General features: G+C 32.9%; 1 protein-coding gene across 1 annotated transcript in view; it reads right to left on the bottom strand.

The window, feature by feature from the left end:
* LOC124354853 (low-density lipoprotein receptor-related protein 3-like) overlaps positions 1-20,162 on the bottom strand; it is a 64,085-nt gene that overhangs the window by 30,479 nt on the left and 13,444 nt on the right. The window contains exons 3-4 of the mRNA XM_046805612.1: positions 17,319-17,475; positions 916-1,163 (exon numbers count right to left, since the gene is read on the bottom strand). Of these exons, the coding sequence (XP_046661568.1) occupies positions 916-1,163; positions 17,319-17,475 (405 nt within the window). The remainder of the gene's footprint in view (positions 1-915; positions 1,164-17,318; positions 17,476-20,162) is intronic.

Below are 20,162 nucleotides of genomic sequence, written 5' to 3'. Positions count from 1 at the left end.
TGAAAATTGATGTTTCTTGTACACCGAGAAACTGATTTTGTTTTATGTAAGTTGAAGAAAGAGAACTCAGTATTGTCAACTAATAACTGGAGAGTTATCGGTAAGAAAGACGAAGATTACCAGACTCTTATGTTGACCATTGACAATAATTTAGCACAAGTATTGAAAGACAGGGGTTTTACTTGGATTATTGACAGTGCTGTACTACAAATAGATTTGGATATGATAAAGATCCTCCAGGCTAACTCAGCACTCACAGGCTGATATAAATGTGTTCAGCAGTTGAGTTGTATGGAAGAGGCAGTGTACTTTGCACTAATCCGTGAACATGAGTTAGACACAATCGTATTACACAAACATTTTCTTATGTCCAAGAACATGTATTTTATCTAGAATGAGTGTGAGATGTATGCCTATTCTGTTCTACAGATCTGATAGCAATCAAGACTATGAGGGTGAACTGTACAACAAATATTTTAACATCATTGTATATGTGAGTTTTTGTATCATATTGTATTACTGCAAAAAGATGTATGTAAATTCTTTAAAACAGGGTGGCGCATATGTCAGTTCCCCATAAATTGGGATATTTTGTTTCGATATTTTTGTAACAATGTTAAGTTGGCAGCAACACAGAGTAAGTTCATTGTTGTCTGTTCCAGTGGCTAGTGTAAAGTGACGCTCTTTGCATCTGTTATTTGTTTGTGTGTGTTTTTAAAATGTTTACAATCCAACAACAACTTGTTTGTAAGGATTGCAGAAAAAGGTACAAAAGGGGGTATAAGGTTTAATTCATCATGGTACATCAAAGTACAAAATCCATTTATTCAATATTTAGGTAAAACAATTTATGTGATTCACAGAATAAAAGAAATTGTAGTAAACTTGAATGCTCTCAAGGAGTCAGAAACTCACCTAGCCTGTACGCCAGTTGGAACCCTCTGCCTCCCTTGTCCACACGAGAGATATGCAGTTTAACTGCAACCTCTGCGGCTCGCACCAGGATGGGCTTGGAAGGGAGCCGACTTCCACATAGCTGTTGTGTCTTCACCTTCCCAGACCCAGACAAGGGCAGCGATAGCCAGTTGTGTTTGCAGCAGGGCCGTGACCTCGGGTACTGGCATAATTCTGAGTCATCAGGCTCTATATCAAGGTCTTCAATGCTGAAAATTAACCAACTTTAGACAACCTATAGAGAAGAATTCCACTTACTATGTTAATCTGGCTAGTAAATAAAGTTAATCGTTAAGCAGTCTTTGCTACCCTATGCATTGAGATATTAATTTGCATTTCCCAAATGTATTATGACTATGTATATTTTCTTTATTGACAAATCATTTACGTTGTCTTTTATGTACATCAATGTACAGAAAATAAATCAATTCACCAAAATTGATGCTTTAAGTTTAATGAACAAGAGCAACACTACTCCAAAGGACCAGCCAGCCCAACACATTGTGCAAATTATTTTCTTTGAATTAATAAAATGTCACTGACTATAAAGGAATGTCCATAAAAAAGCAAGCCATAGCTCAAATGTGACTCAAATAGCCCAAAATATGCTATCCTAAGGTATTCACTTAAATCAAAATGTTTTAATTTTCAGATAAGATAGCTTACTCTAAAATTTTCCTGTAAACAAAATTAATATAGATTCCCTAATTCAATAGTTTTACAAATCTATTTTCTATATTTTTGGATAAACCTATTAAAATTGAGTTCTTTCATGGTTACAAAGCAGGTTATTGGCCGAGAACTAATTTACTGGACTATTAAAGCTGATTTCAAAATCATACATTATGAATGTTTTAATTTTCAGAAAAGATAGTTTACCCTCGAGACCTTGAGATTACAAAATACAGGTGTCGCTTTGTGCTGACTTTTTTTATTAAATAAATTTAATAATCTTAAAAGGTTAAAAGATGGATTCATGTTCCCTTGATTTAACTAATTAGATGTTAAAATTCCTACAGGTTACATTTTCAGATTTGCATTTTTGGAAATAAATAATTATAAAATTTCTGAAAAAAAAAAAAAATAGTGATGTCACTCTCTTAGGGACCAATATACACTTACAATTATCAAATTGAGGTAATTTAATTGAATACAAATTAATTCACAATTCAGCTCTTAAGTCACATAATTGATTTTTATTTGGTAGAGCACCACAAAACGGCTCAATTTCAAAATATCTCAACAAGAATCTCATAAAAAGCTGGCTGATATAAAAATAAATATTTCTTCTGGTATGGTCAGAAGAAAGATAGAGTTAATTAATTGCTATTGCTAGTTATTATTAATTAAATGCATTATTTGTTTTACAGATTAATTTGTGCAAAACCGATGGTATAACAACTCTCGATTGGTTGGCATACTAATAAAACAATTATTTGAACTTTATTATTTTAATTAGAAATTTTCATCATTTTGAAACTTACATGATACAGGCTTAAGCAAAAACTTAAGTCTACAAAATATAAATATTACTAATAATTGTATGACTTTACCATGATGGCTCTTATTCTCAATAAAAATATTGTACAAATTTTAAATTATAACATTTTAGATAATTGTAATTAATAGACTTTGTTGTAAACTAAAAAGGTTGAAATTATTTTGGACCATTCAATTGAATGGATAGTTTTTAGAGCATGTAAAATATAATCATGCCATGTTTTGTGGCTTTTAGTTGGAGACTATGTTTGTAAATATATTCACTGTGTGATTTTGTTATTGTATACTTCTCAAACATTTGGTACAGTCACAATCTAAAATGTTGTTCTAATTGATAATTCTAAATCATCAATGTTTAATAAGTGAAATATAACCATTTCCTTTCAAAAACAGTCGAAACCCTACAACTTGAAATCTTTAAAGATATTGATAACTATGCATGCATAAAAGTAACGTAAAATTGAATTTAATATTAGTTTGACTGGCTATTTTATAGAATTGTTAGCTTAATTAAAACACTACTTGACAACAAGGAAACATGGACTAAAATTGGAGAAATATGTTATTGGTACAAGCAGTACGACTTCCTCTATACTGACATATGACTAACTCCACAAGATAATACAATAACTATTGACCTTGTTGACATCCCAGCTTACCAGTTGTTACGACTATTGCACAATGTCACCTTCATTGATTCATTATGATACTGATGGCTGTAGTAAGATACCAGCAGTATAACTTCCACTAAAATGACATATGACTGACATCACAAAATAATAAAATAAATATTTACCTTGTTGAAAAACCGGCTTACCAGTTGCTGAGACTATTGAACAAAGTCAACTTCACTGATTCAATAAGACATTGATGGCTGAAGTAAGATACAAGCAGTATAACTTTATACTGACATCACAGAGTAATATAATAAGTATTGACCTTCTTAACATGTGGCTTACCAGTTGTTGAGACTATTGCACAAAGTAACCTTCATTGATTCATTATGACACTGATGGCTGTGGTAAAATACAAGCAGTATAACTTCCAGTGTACCGATATATGACTGACATCACAAGATAATACAGTAACTATTGACCTTAGTTGACATCTAGCTTACCAGCTGTTGAGACTATTGCACAAAGTCACCATTGATTCACTATGACACTGATGGCTGTGGTAAAATACAAGCAGTATAACTTCCAGTGTACCGATATATGACTGACATCACAAGATAATACAGTAACTATTGACCTAGTTGACATCTAGCTTACCAGTTGTTGAGACTATTGCATAAAGTCACCTTCATGGTTTCATATGATACTAATGGCTGTAGTAAGATACAAGTAATATAACTTTATTGACATCTGGGCTTATTGCTTAAAGATAAGTGTATTAAGTTTTAAAAACTACAATCACATGCCATTTTGAAATGTAAAATGATAATATATTTTTTTTTTTTTAATTTGCAACTGCAAGAAAAATAATTGTGGCAAATTTGAGTTTTTTCATTATATTTACCGGTTTCTGAAATAAAAAATAAAATATAAAAAACACATATAGACAGAATGACTGTAAACACAGTCATAAAATACAGTTGCCATAATCTTTCTTGCTGACAGAGTTTGGGGACATGTTCTTGGTTTTTAAGGAGAATGTGTGTACCCCCATTCCATAGACTGAATTTTTGTTTCACAATTGATGTGCTTCACTCATGTTTCATCACCAGTAACGATATGACTGAGAAGTTCGTCACCATGTTTGTTGTATTCATCAAGGAAAGTTACGATTCAATAAGTCTTTGTTTTTTGTGATCTTCCGTAAGGATTTTTGGAACCCACCTGACACAAAATTTGTGGTATCCAAGATTCCCTACAACAATTTCATGAAGTAAACTTCATTCTGAAATGTTCTGAAAGTTCAGTACATTGGTAATTTTCACGAACTTTGTCATTGATTTTAAACAACAAATCTTCTGTAACTAGGTGAGGCTGACTGATACGACTATAGTCATTGACATTGGTGCGGCCATTTTACAGTCAATACACCATTGCCTTACTCTGCTTTCACTAATTTTTCCATTTCCATAAAGTTCATACAGTTGGCAATAGATTTCAATTAGTTTATGGATTTTCGTCAACAAACACCTTATTACTGAACACACTTCACAAGTGGCGAAATTTTCAATTGCAGCACACATTTTAATTAATCATAGTGGGAAAAGTAAAAGAGATACAGACCGCACACAACTACAGGTCAATGTGTACTGAACGCCAGTGCTTTGAAACCAAGATGGCGGCTGTAGCCCCGCCCACTGCAGTACTATTCAAAGTCTTTCTTCCAGTTCCTTTCTGGATAGCCCTCGTAGTAATCAATACAAATGATTATTATTTTAAACTAATAAATATAGTAAAAATCCCTTATGCACAAATTCTCTGTTTTTTATTTGTTCTAAACATTCAAAAATGTCCTTAGTTTTCTTTACAAATTCTTACTACCTTTAATATATATTCATAACCTTTATTATACTTAGTAACCTATGGATTATATTGGATTTCCAGATAAATTTTAATCTTTTAAACTTATGGTACTGCTCAATTAATGCAAAAGATTTTTCAAAAATATTGATGTAGGAATAATCTGTTTACTTAGATTGAATATTTAATTAATTGAGCCTGAATAGATGTCATGTGTTATTCTCATCATGATGAAAAAATAGTGCACGATAACTAAGCACTAAGATTGCTGTAGTACATACTTTCTAAGAATACAAACACAGTGACTAACAAAAATGACATTGCCATTTACGTGTGATTGACTGTTAATGCCACCGTTAAATACAGTGTGTATATATATATATAATCATTACGTTATTTAGGATTAACTTGTTATAAAATTATTATAGTGAGGCAAAACAACAAATATGTCTCTCTATCAGACTTTTTTATTAAGTACTAAACAGTAAAATATAAATTTAATGTAAATTTGGTGTGCATTGTAACTTTTCTGACATAGTAACATCGTGGATTACAACAACAAAGCAGTAAAAGTAAAAGAAAATAAGTTTATTGACAATATCATTTTAACATTAAAAGCTGACTAATAAATACCTATGTAATATATTTGTTATGTTCAGTGATAACACTTTGATGAATGTTCCATTGTCTTCTGAGTTATAAATATTGACTACTAAACTTTCCTATGGTAAAGTTACGTATTAGTGGACACTTTCAAACCACAGTCAACTCCCAATTATCCGGGGACACCCGTGTTGTGAGTTAACTGGTGAAAAACCCGCAAATTACAATAATTTTATCCAGGTAAAATGTTGAGAGGTTTCCCTATATGAAGTAATTACAATACTGCACTGAAATAGTAGTTTATTCTGTCACCCAAAATGTAATTGACAAATGAGTCACTTCCTGACCACAATCACAGTCAAGCTATGAACAGAAATATTTTGGAAATGTTGCCTCTCTCTTTACCTTGCTAATGACTCACCATAACTGATATTAGTACATTGTACCTTACGATCTTTAGAGTGTCACAGAATCAGTATTATTGTCCAGCAGTGCTATTTAATCATATCTAAGAACATGCATTATGTTATCAATATAACAAAAACTTAAATCAGTGATTAAAATTTAATCAAGAATTTGAATGTCTTTAAAACACATGTGCAATGGACAAAGTCAACATTATATTTCACAATAACAATAGCAATAATAATAATAAAAAAATCCCTAATCAAATATAAAATAGTCAACAATACAAAAAAAATGTATAACAGTAACAATAATTAAAATAACAAAATAATATAAATGTATTATGAATTCAGAGATAAAAAAAAACAATGTAATTAAATGCTGTATATGGAGCTTATATTGGTCACTGTTAAATTACATTAAAAACATAAAACCAATATTTAATACATTTTATTGTTTTGTGAGGCCTTTCGATATCCAAGATATCTTCTTCAGACACATCACAAAACCAATATTTATTTTGTGATGTGTCTGAAGAAGATATCTTGGATATCGAAAGGCCTCACAAAACAATAAAATGTATTAAATATTGGTTTTATGTTTTTAATGTAATTAAAACTTATATCACTAGTATCAGAGGCCAAATATCTGTGTACAAAATAAAATACTTTTTACTTTTACCAGTTTTCTATTACTTTAAACCTATGTAAAGATACAGACTAAGCTTTCTTAGGCAACTTATTAAGAAGCTTAATTTTAATGAATACATGGCTGCTTTTACACTTTTCTAATTTGACTGAGAATATATCAAGCATTATATTTTTTTAGCTTTTTTAACATTTACTATTAACCGTTTGCTTCAAACCATCTTAAGGCTCTTTTCAATGCATTATTTTCATCTTGGATGAGTTTATCTAGACTTTAATTATAATTTATGTGTCATATCATCTGTATACAATACTGATGAACAAGGCACATTAAATGCAAAATCATTTACTGCAATTACAAATAGAAAAGGTCCAAGAACACATATCAAGAACACATATCTGTCATACACCAATTACAGTATTTAAAAAAAATCAGACATCTGTGTGCTGGACTAACGTTTGTTTCCTATCTTGCAAATAGATGTGAACAGGTTAAGTTCATTGTATCTGACTCCATATGCAAAAAGTTCTAACAGTAACTCATGGCATATATTCAAATGCTTTAATCAAATCAATCAGTATTGCAGATTATGTCATTGTTTTCAAACAGAATTTGATAAGCCATTGGTGGAAAATGTAGCACTGGTTAAAAATTAGTAGGCTACATTAAAAAGAAGAAAATGACTGAGGAAATGATCAGACTGAATGAGCTGAAGGAAACTATGAAGCAATCAGCATATGAGAATCTTGTCAAAGCTATTCTGGAATGGTATACCCAGCAACATTCTATGTGAAATCCTATTAATGGACTCATCTGTGTAGATAAGGCTAAAATTTGTTCACAGCTCTTAGACTTCAGGGAAATTATGATGTGTTGGCTGCTGGTTAACTTATACAGTTCAAACAAAGCCAAAGTATTTGCGAGTTAGCTGTTCAAGCATCTGCTGAAACATTTTCTACTAACAATTTGTTTGGTTGAAACTTAAAACAAAGCATATTTATAATGTAGATTAGTCTGGTTGGTTGTGAAAGCGTTTGCTTACTTGAACTCTGATTTCAGTATCAAAAAAGGAACTTCAATATAGAGTAAAACCAGTACAGTATGGTTTATGATAATGTTCAAACTCAGTTGGTAATCATACATTAAAACATGATTGGTAAATGAAAAAAACTATATTCATTCATGAGAATGGCAGCATCTAATATGCTCATATAAATATCCACTATTACTGCCAAAAGAGAGGTTTTAATCAGGGAATATTTGTATGCTGGTTTTAAACTAATTTGTACCTAAAGATAAGGAATTTTAGAACCCTAAAAACTTGTCAGAAAAAGTAGTCTTCTTGATAATACATGTTTATACTCGAGAGAAAATATTTTGAAATTAAGTGATGGAAATATTTACCAAAAAACTAAACACTTCATAAAACCAATAAAACAAGGGAGAGAATGGATGTTGTTACTTGTTCTGCCAATGATAGTGTCAATCGCTCTGTAGGATCTATGTCATCAAACAATATTTCCTACATTGTTTTGTGAACTCTAATTGTTCACCTGAAAACATACGTGATCTAGTAGAGAACTATAGAAACACTTTTATGTACTTTCTGTTTTGTCTAATAGAATGCAGTGGCTTGTTTCCTCACTTTCTTTTTAGTTATATTCCCATTGGTTCACTGAGGCTCTTTTTTGTTTGAGGACAGTGAAATATATTGTTGTACATAGAGTATATTGATCAGCATAATAATTTATTATGGTTGTTGTTGTTCACTGACTTTTTGTAGTTCATTCTGTTGGAAACTTTTGAATACAAATATTGAGTTATTTTCCTTTATTTCTTAGTCAAACCAGAAGCACTTCTCATAAAAACAACAACTACAGTATGTCAGAACTTCACCAAAATATCGATGGTCTTCGTAAACAAAATCGAAAGACTAACTCACCACCTTGAGGTCCTTACACCTAGTGTTGTCATACTTACCGAACATGGTCTAAAAGAAGAAGAGCTCAGAAACATAAAGCTACAAAACTATACTTTATTATCTGCCTTTCTGTAGGAAAACCCATGCTAAAGGAGGTGTAGCAATTTACATCAAAAGTGCCCTAGAAGTCATGACAGAAACACATAGACACAACATCTTTTTGTGAAGAGTTAATTTGCGAGATAGAACTGTGTCGTTTAACCTGTAAACAACCTGCAGTTATACATATTAGGCACATACAGGTCTCCAAGTGGACAGCTTGAAGATTTTCAAAATATTATGTCAAGACTTTTAGCGGATTACGCAAGATTACTAGGATTACCAGCTCCACACAGTCCTCTATTGATTGGGTGTGCACAAATAGCTCGGAACTTGTTGTACAAGTGGAAGTACTACAAACTGGACTCTCTGACCACAGAGCTCAGCTGTGTACCCTAAACATCCCTACAAAAGAAAAAACCAACAGTTTCTGTTACAAGACGCAGGTTCAATGATGACAATATGGCAGTGCTAAAATCTCTCTTACAAGGGCAAAACTGGGACAATGTCAGGAATGTACACCACCTACAAGCTGCTTATGATACTTTTTCTAAGACCCTGAATGTTATCTTGGATATGGCATGTCCTAAAAAGAAAATTAGATCTCGAAAAAAAGCCAAGCCAAAATACTATTTAAATGACGAAGCACTAAGCCTTAAAAGGACTTTTTTGGAGGCTCAGCACAAATTTGAACTAACAGGCTCTGTAACAGACAAAACCAACATGACAATCAAGAAAAAAGCATACGATTTTAAACTGAGAGACATGAAGAGGCAACACATAGTGACTTACATCAACCAAGCTCATGACAAGTCCAAAGCAACATGGAAGGTTATAAATGACGAAAAGACAGGGAAGAATGACAATAACTCAAAATTAGAACTACTTGTTGATAACGAAAAACTTGAAGACCCTCAGAAAATTGCAGACTTCCTGAATGAATACTTTCACTAATATAGCAGATAACACTTTAAGAAAACAAACCAAAAAACCATACAAGACCAGTTATTACCTACATTAGTACCTGTTACAAACAGTAAACTTGAAGTATTTCATCCCACGTCAGTAGAAGAGGTGTGGCGAAATGTAATAAAATCCCTGAAATCGACTCATTCAGCTGGTCTGGATGAAATATCCTCAAAGATATTGAAATTTTGTTGTGAGGAGCTATCTGAACCTCTGTCATACTTAATTAACAGATCTTTTCAACAAGGAATTTTTCCTCAACAGCTGAAAAAATCCAAAGTTTATCCAAAACATAAGGGTGGAAATAAACTGGAAAGTCAATAATTACAGGACCAATATCAGTAATTTCAACAATTTCCAAACTGTTCGAGAAGATAGCCCTCAAAAGATTATTGGATCACTGCAACGAACGAATGGAGTTGATGACACCTAACCAACATGGCTTTAGGAAACATAAGTCTACAACAACGGCCTTAATAAGTCTGCTTGAGGAGACTGTTGACCACATAGAAGCTGGCAGAAATAGCAGCAGGTATTATGCTAGATTATAGCAAGGCCTTTGATTGCCTCAAGCCATGACCTTATCCTCACCAAGTTACAAATCCCTTGGTATTTTATTTATTTATTTATTTATTTATTTATTTACATACGGTATACACCATTTCACATTTGTTTATAGGTATTGAGAAAATACAAGAGGCTTGATATAAACAACTTACATAAATAGTTTACATGCATACATGCTAAAGCAAACAGAAGCAAAAAAATAAGCAAAACAAGTGCCAAATAACATCAACATCGTGAATAAAAAGAAAAATTACAACAGCAATATAGTTCATAAACAAGTGCAACATGAAGGTGGAACCGTAAAAAAAGACTTAATTAAAGTACCGGTAGCGTATAAAATATAGAGTTACTTATATACTACTGAGACATACATATGCATATGAACAAATACAATACGAAAGAAAAAAATAAAGATTAGCGTAGCCTATGTTCATTGATATATATAAAAAAAAAAAAATCACAAGAAACCATTTCCATTTAGCAAAAATATAAAACATGCTACAATACATGCAAATTTTGATGCTATTATAATAATATATGAACAAAAGTGTTAAGAAAATAGCAAGCAATATATAACATTCACAAGAAAACATCTCTATTCAGTGAAATATACAATATGCGAACAATACATGCAGGGTTTGATGCCATTAAATATAAACAAAAGTGTTAACAAAAAAAACAAAAACAAAAGGTATTGTGGCAAAAGCAGCAGAATGGGTACATAACTATCTGGCTGATAGATATCAGCTTGTGGAGCTTCTTTCTTCACCTTCTTCCAAAGTTCTTTCAACACCTCTACCAATAACAAGAGGGGTACCCCAAGGTTCTGTTCTGGGCCCTGCTCTCTTCATCCTTACCACAAATGACCTACCAGCATATTTAAGAGACAGCTGTACCCCAATAATGTACGCTGATGATACCACCCTTGTGCTGGGCAAAGAAAGTATAGAATCACTTCAGATAAGCGCATTTATTGCTACAAACCTAGCCACTCAATACTGCCACGAAAATGACCTAGTTATAAACACACAAAAAACAAAGCAAATCATGTTTGGTAGAAGAGGAAGGGAGGAACCAGCATTATCTGAGGTGCGAAGTGGAAGAGACCGCATGCTTCCTGGGCATTACCATCGACAGTTCCTTTACCTGGACAGCCCACATTGACAGTGTATGCAGGAAGTTGAACACTGGCATATTTTTTAATTCGAAGAATGACGCAAATTGGCACTCCAGAAATAGCAAAAATCATTTTTACCATGCTTTCTGTGAAACTCACATAATGTATGGCATAGCCGCATGGAGTGGTACTACCAAGACCAATATGAACAGGATACTAATATTACAAAAGAGAGCATTAAGAACTATACTAGGCCTACAAACCTATGGAGAGCTGCCGAGAACATTTTTAAAAGTCTTAAAAAATCTTGACTGTGTATGCAATGTACATTTGTGAGGTGGCACACTATGCATCAATCAAACAACCAGCTCAAGGATCAGCCCCTTCACAACTATAATAATACAAGACATGCAACCCGTTTCAACCTCCTCCAGCTCATCGAACTTCTCTATATGCAAGAAAACCAGTATATGCCGGTATGAAAATCCTCAACCACCTACCACAAGACTTCAGACAAGAAACTGGGGGCAACACTAAAGAACAGACTGAAGAACCTCTTGTTGGACAATCCAATCTATTCCATGGATGAATTTTATCAAACGACCTGGACTTGATGTTATGTATTGTATTACAAATTTTATGTATTTACTCATATATTGTATACAGTATTATTTTGACACCATTGCATTTCTTAAAAGAAATTGTAATAAAGAATATTCTGACTTCTGACTTCTTACTTTATTTTGTATTTTTTGGAGTTAAATTATGGTGTCAGGTGTTGGAAAAGTTTGAATATAAGCTTAGTGAAGGTTTTTCATAAAGATGTCAGGAGAATGCTCCTACATCATGCTTTTACATCAACAATGCTCCTACGAGAGGTGACCGTTGTCTTGACAATATATTTGTTAACTGTCCAGGGCAAGTTTTGGAATCCAAAATATTTGATTTTCCTTTCTCAGATCATAACGGGGTTATTTTGAACATGACATGCAATATGAATCCTGACTGTAATGAATCTGAATATCATGACAAAACACTGGAGCACATGAACTCTTTTACAATTAGTTTCCAAAAATCAGCAACAAACAATTTAGCTGAAAGTTTGATATCACATGACTGGAGTGCTTTAATGAACTCTGAAAATGTAGCAAGTACCCAAGATTGGTTTCAACACTTTTTAAGTGTTCTTGTTAATAAAATTGCTTATTTCTCAACTTTGAAAAAATTTAAGACCATGAAAAAACATAACATTTAATAAAAAAATGGTATACAAAAGAATTGCGTTCACATGAAAGAAAAACTTCTGTTTCTAAACAAACTTGTAAAAAATTCAAGCAGTGATAGGTTATATGCAAACATTATACTGACCTCAAAAGATGCTACATAAAATCTATTGAAAATGCCAAGTTATACTACCAATACAACAAAAATTGAAAATAGCAAAAATAAATGTAAATGCTGCTTGGAATCTTATAAAAAGATAATACTACTAACACATCAACTCAAACTAAATTAGATATCACACCAGACTGTTTTAATAAATTTTTTCATTGACTCGGTTGAGCAGACCGTAAATAACATTAACCATCCCAACACAGACAGTTTGGACCCTAATTTGTAACTATCAAATAGAAAGTAATAACTTTTACTTTACACAAGTCTCTGTTGATGACACTTCTAAAGCTATAGCCTAAAGAGACTAAAAAACTCTGACAGTAAAGACATTTTCAATATGTCCAACAATATGATAAAAAATATCTATCATACAATACTAACTCCTTTAACTTTAGGCATTAATAAATGCCTGAATGATGGTTATTTTCCAGAAGAGCTCAAACTTTCCAGAATTTGTCCAATATACAAGAAAGGCCCTAAAAATCTACCGGAGAGTTATCGGACCAATATCAGTTGTACCCACATTATCAAAAATCATAGAAAATATTAGTTCACGATCAATTATTAGCATATTTAGAAAAAAATTATTTCCTTGATGTATCGCAATTTGGTTTTAGAAAGGGTAAATGCACCATAGATGCAATAGATGCACTAATTAGAGAAGTTGTGAGTGCCTTTGAGGACAAAGGCCTTTTGCTCAGGCCACCTTGTGCGACCTGAGCAGGGCTTTTGACTGTGTGGACCACAACAAACTAGTCCTTAAACTAAATTATTATGGTGTAACAGGAACTCCCTCTAAGTTTTTTCAGTCATATCTATCAAACCGAAGGCAAAAGGTATGTGTTGATGGAAACTGGTCAGATGAGGCTAAAGTTTCTACTGGAGTGCCCCAAGGATCGGTTTTGGGTCCTCTGTTGTTCTTATTACAAATAAATGATTTACCAAAAAATATCAAGGCCAAATCTTTATTATATTGCAGATGACACAACTTTTATTAACATAAACTCTAATCTCGATTGAATTACAAGATCTTGTTAGAGAGACTGTACAAGAGGCCTCATTGTGGTTTAGGTCCAATGGATTAGTGCTCAATGAAGCCAAGACTCAGAATATTATATTTCAGCTTAAAACAAACACCATCAGATGATACAATAAATGCTTTTTTTACTACTGTAAATTTTTAGGTATCTATATCGATAGTACTTTGACTTGGAATTCCCATATTGAGTACATATCCAAAAGGTTGTCTAGGGTAATTTTTCTACTCCAGGCGATTATTGTCGTGTGTGCCTAAAAACTATGTAAAATCAGCTTATTATGCATTTTTTCAATCAGTTTTAAGATACGGTTTAATAATCTGGGGAAACAGCAGTAAGATTGAAGACATTCTAATTCTGCAAAAGAAAGCTGTGCGAGTGATAGCGAGGGCCCATTTCTCTGGACCACTGCAAGCCTCTGTTCATTGAACTTAAATTACAAAACTGTGATAAATCTCTACATCTTTGATTTAGTTACCTATTTACTCAAAAATTTTCAAACTCTCACTCTAAGAAGTGATATACACAGCTACTATACTAGAAATAGAACTAATATTGCCATAGATCATGTTAGATTAACCAAATCTCAAAACAGCCACATTATAATTTCTCAAAAAATCTTCAACAAAGTAAAACATTTGGCAGATAAGTATCCCACAAAAATATTTCAAAACAAACTGTACCATTGGCTTTTGAACAATCCTTTCTATACCCTATCAGAGTTTTTTTAACTACAAGGATATTAAATTTTAGTTTGTTAATAATGTAAACAGGATCCACTGTACAGCTCGCTAAATCTGTTATACTACAATTGAAAACATATATTTGTAAACAACAATGAGATTTCAGTAAATTGTTTCAATTTTTATCTAGAAACTGTCCTTTTTTTTATTCAGTACTGTAAATTTCATCTGTAGAATCTTATATTGTAACCTGTTATCCTAAGATTTCAAATTGTTGTGCTAGTATTGTAGTAATTCACGTGCAAATCAGTTAAAATATTTTTAATTTAATATCTGTTAAACTTTTATAAATTCTTTTGTTGTTCAATTATTTGTAAAAATCTCCTTTTGTTAAACTATTGTCTTTCATTATGATATTGATATTCAAAGAATAATTTTAAACTGTAATGATATTTTTTAAAACTGAATAGTTTGGTTTTATTGCTTGTTTCTGACCATGTCATCTAGACAATATTACTGACTTTGTCAATGCATGTTCATATGTAAAAAGGCAAATAAAGATTGATTGATTGATTGATTGATTAGAAGAAAGTGCTGATTTGGAAGCTCTGATCTACCAGTCAATGACCGTATCTTGGCTGTATAAGAAGAGAATGCACATATCAGACAAGATGTTGAAGCAGAAAATGTACACTTGAGACAAGAGATGAGTCAGATGTCAAAGCCTAGCAACACGTCAGATCAAGGTGAACGTTTTTCCTTCAACAACACATCAGGTTCCACTGCTGGCAGCAACATGGTAAGACAATACCTGTACCCAGTAAGCTGAAGCTTGATGGCAACACGAGGGAGAACGTTCAACTCTTTAAGATGTTCAGCAATTATTCTTTAGCAACCAGGCTCTATGACAAGGACCACTCTGTTCAAGTAGCTTCAATGATGATCATCATTGGCGATGAGGCCAGCAGGATCATTTACAGGTTGATGGATGAACTTGAGAGGACAATGGTGAATTATGTGTTATGTGTGCTAGAACAGAAGCTACCTCCAGACTTTAATATTTGGTATGAGAGGTACTTGTTTAATTTAACGAAGCATGAAATGGAAGAGACATACCAGGAGTACTTCATGAGGCTCATGACTCAGATGAAGCTGTGTGACTTCAAGCGAATGGAGGATGAGCTAATGTTACGTAAGATCGTTTGTTCAATAAAGGCCTTAAGGCTGTGGGAAAAGTTTTGGCTCAAAAAATATGTCAGCTGCCAATAAACGATCAATAGAAATGAGATGTCATGAGCTGCCTGCTCACCCTTTTGAAAGAATCAGCATGGGTGTGCTTCAGATCAAGATCTATAACAGACTTTGTCCCTTTCTGATAACAGTTAACTACTACTTTTCCACTAGATTTCTTTGAAATTGACAAATTGAATGATCTCACACCAAAAATAACCATTCTGGTATGCAAAAAGAACTTCCGCACTGTGACAGTGCTCAAAGACAATGCAATCAAGACAACAATGGTAGTACAAACAATTTGCTCAAGACTGAGAATTTGAACATATCACAAGCATTCCTCACTATCCGCAGAGCAACAAAAAGGCTGAGGTCTCTATAAGACCGGCAAAGGACACGATAAAGAAGGCAATAAAAGAAAAAATTGAATTCTACAAGATGTTACTGCTGCAAAGAAAAACACCCAACAAGACCAACTTCAACCCAGCACAAAGAATGATGTGTCACTGGTTAAGATGCCAATTGCCAAAAAACAGAGCAAATAAAGTAATTGTGGATCCAGCAAATGTTCAAGAAAGTTTGACTAAAAACAGGACCCGATCAGCAGAAACATATAACAAGAATGTGGTTCAAAGAAGAGATCTAGCTTTTGGTATCCACGTTTCTTCACCAGAACATAAAAAGAAAGGCATCAGATCAGAAAGACCACGGAGAGCAGTTACTCTACTCAGATGATTTGACGATTATGTAATATACAGGGTGAACTCAACAAACAATTAAAACGAGATGATGTACATCCAGTATATTAATCATCTGGTCAGAGTTTAACTATCATAATTATAATTTATTACTGTTGTTGATTACTTTTGACTTCTTGTAATTCATTCTGTTGGAAAATTTTGAACAAAAATTTTGAGTTATTTTCCTTTATTTCCTACTTTATTTTTTTGTGTTAAAGTTAAATGATATATAATCTAATAGATCAGAATAATAAAGTAGTAAATAAAATCAGCTGAGTGCAACATGTGTCTTATTTAGTAAACTCATTGGTATGTAGCTGGTGGAAGTGGTATTTATGGATTGCAATTGATGATTAGGAAATCAGCATTTGTGTAATTAGTGATTGAGTAGAATGTCATAAGAAAAACATAATTCATTAGATGAATTTTTGGATAATATTTTTATGAATGAAAAAAGTTACTATTTTGATGATGATTCTATTGATGAAAATGATTGACAGATAAAGACTGTCAGAGACCAGCGGTGCTGGGTGACAACATATGTACACTTTAATGAACTGGCAATACATCATCTTGTAACTTTCCTCAGTATATCAGTATCAGTATGAATCATTAGTTGATATCTCAGTTGGATACTATGCGATCTATAATGTTATGTGGGCTTTTCAGAACTGTGTGGTCTGAATGTACTGATTAATGCAGATTTTAAATTTTCAAGTAAGCCAAGATCTTATTGATACACTATAATCAACCCAGGCACATTACACAAATGTGGCAATGCATTACAGGGCAATTGTATCCATGTTGATGTCAGACAAAGGAGGATATATGAATAGGGTGCTAAAACCACTTTTAAACCTGGAGTACTCTTAACGAGTCCTTCTGCTGTAAGGTGTATGCCAGAGTCAATGTTTTAATATCATCAAGTTAATACTATCCATAATTCTTAACATTACTAGCAACTTCCACCACTGACCTGAGCACTATTGTAGCTCTGGGTTCTCGTGAGTTGATGTGCCACATGCAGTTGGTATTGTTATCATAAGTTCTTGGGTACTTGGGGCTGTAAATGACTCCATTGGGTGGCACATACACAGTGCTGCCACACGCGCACCAGCTGATGTCAATAAAACCTGCAATCCCAGTTTGTACGAAATACAAACAGAATAATGTAACAATACACAATTTCAATTCCTGTTATGAATCTTAAGAAATTTAACCCAGGACAGTGCCATTCTTTGAATGTTTGTACACTGTTACAACAATATACTACTACTGGATATGGCACCAAATGAGCTTTTACATTTGTACTGCATTTTATTTTGTCTGCTATAAAGTAACACATTTTAACAAGTTCACGACGACGTGGACCCCATTGGGTACACATGATCTTTCACAACTGCCGTCGTGTATCCGATGGGGAACACACTGTGCTTTTCTAAAGCGCGCTGTGTGCCAGTTGGGATACACGTAGTTTCTATATTGCTTTTTTATTGTTTACCTGTCTTGGTGGTTTGTTAAATCAGATCCCGCGCTATAATAAATATCGGCGGGCACACAATTGCTTTGTTTTTAAGGTTAATTACATATTTAGATACCAATAGGGGTATATGGGAAAACATTAAAAAAAAAAAACATATTGAAGTACATTTTTTTGTGCAAAATTGCGAAGCCTACATACATTTCTCGTTTTACTTAGATGTTTAACTTAAAAAAATACAGTTTTTATTACTGAAAAATTCGACAGCAACTAAAAAAGTCCGGAAATAAGCTGTCGTGATTGTGTTAATGAATATTCCAGAACTGATATTTATTATTTTTTCCTTAAAGGAATAAGTTAGTATTACTAAAAGAAATTGCAGATTGAATACTGAAGAAGCTACACTACCTATGTGAAATAAGTGTACCTATTGATGTTGATGTTGAATATGGAACATTTAAATCAATCAAAGAATGTCTATTTTGAATTCCAACTTAGCACAATTTTTACAAAAGCTATTATGTTATTAGACAAATCTGAACTCAATTAATTACTGCAAATAAACTTAAATAGTAAGTATGTAAATGCAAATGCACATGTAAATAAATACCAAATATAGTGGATTAAGCAATTAAAAACTACAAAATATATAAAATGCATGTATTACATTTATAATATTGATTTACATTTCTGTGAATATTGTCACATAGTATGGTAATAAATTGAAATAGATATACAAGTAAGGCCCTAATAGAGAATACTCTTCAACATCATTAATCAATAGCATTTTACAGTTAATCACATTCATATTTTAATTGAATATCTTGCATTCACAGCATTTGTATATCATAGTGATGAAGGAAGAAGTACAACTTAAACAATTATACCAAGATAACTGAGCTATATCTATCACAGAAAGTGAAAACTCCTTTTAAACAAACAGATCATTCTATTTCAAACCATCCAGCCAAAGGACACTCTGACACCCAAGGTTCAAACCACACTACATTTTTTCTAGTATCTTGATTAATTTCTGAGATATAGAACATTAAAGGTTTGGTTACAACCTGTTGATATTGTGGCATTTGTCACGTCGCAATGCTGCATTGTTTTACGTTTTTATAATAAATCTACTATTTACTAAGCTATATTGGTTAACCTTTCCAGCGTTATTGACGCGGATCCGCGGAGGGCCACTACAAGCTCAAAACTTTATTGCCGTGGATCCGCGTTTTTGCATTCTTTATTTTCTTACTGCTATGTTAGTTGAATATTTTGCTGCTAGATGGTTCTAGTAGTCATGCGACATACAGACGGGTTGCCCTGCCTCGAATTCTGTTACAATGGGAGTGGCAGCTGCTTCTAATTGGCCAAACACTGTCTAGCGGGAGTTGCCCCGCGCCTTTCACAAAGTCATTGACGGGAGCTCCCGTCAAGGCATCTAGTCAGTTAGTGAGAAGCGTCCAGTACACGCATATGTATTTCGGTTATCGATAATTTTCTGTTGTGTCCTATTCTTTTTAAAGTAAATTATTCATATTATATACAGCAGTTTCCAGTATTTATGTAGTGTTTTTTTACCATTATTCGTGTGAATGGCGAATCCAGACGATTCGGAATTTGAAGATTTGGTAATTCTGAGCAATTACTTGGTCAACCCCAAACTTTTTAATATTTTACTATGGTCATAAGGATGTTATCAGAAAGCAAGAAACATAATTCAAGCCTTGCAAGGCTGTCCTACAGGTTGCCGAGCGATAAGAAGGTTCAAAGTCCACGCGATAACAGTGGCTTGCGGGAGACGCGCAGAATGTCAGTTGTGACAGCCTGCCACCAAATAAACACTCTTTGTCTACTTTTGTATTTTTCTAATTTTATTGGTTTGTAATATAGTATATGTTTATCTATAAAACTGTGTTTCATTCCCATACTACTGAATAAATAATAAAAATATTAGTGACAACTACAATGCGATAATCTCAAAAGTTAAAAATTAGCCTAGGAAATCCAAAAAGGGCTAAACAAATTTTATTTACCGTTAAATAACTCTATTTTGACATACAGAAACGAAAATAAATTTAACTTTACACATTGGAAATTTAAAAAAATTGTAACTTTATCAAAGAACAGGTCAAATTTTTCATGACGCTTAAAGGGTTAAAGGTATACCATTTTATTTAGGATGAAATTCTGTAGTGAAATTTATAATTAGTTTAATAATAATTAAAAGTGTATCTTCGTTTGTGATAAAAACTTATAAAACAAATCACAAAAAAATAATAATAATTAAAACGGCTACAAATTTGTACTGAATGGAAAACTGTAACTCTGTAAAAGTTC

The sequence above is a fragment of the Homalodisca vitripennis genome, chromosome 2, assembly GCF_021130785.1.
Source record: "Homalodisca vitripennis isolate AUS2020 chromosome 2, UT_GWSS_2.1, whole genome shotgun sequence".
NCBI classification, from domain to species: Eukaryota; Metazoa; Arthropoda; class Insecta; order Hemiptera; family Cicadellidae; genus Homalodisca; species Homalodisca vitripennis.
Note: the sequence above shows the minus strand (reverse complement) of the source record. Positions and strands in the feature narration are given on the sequence as shown.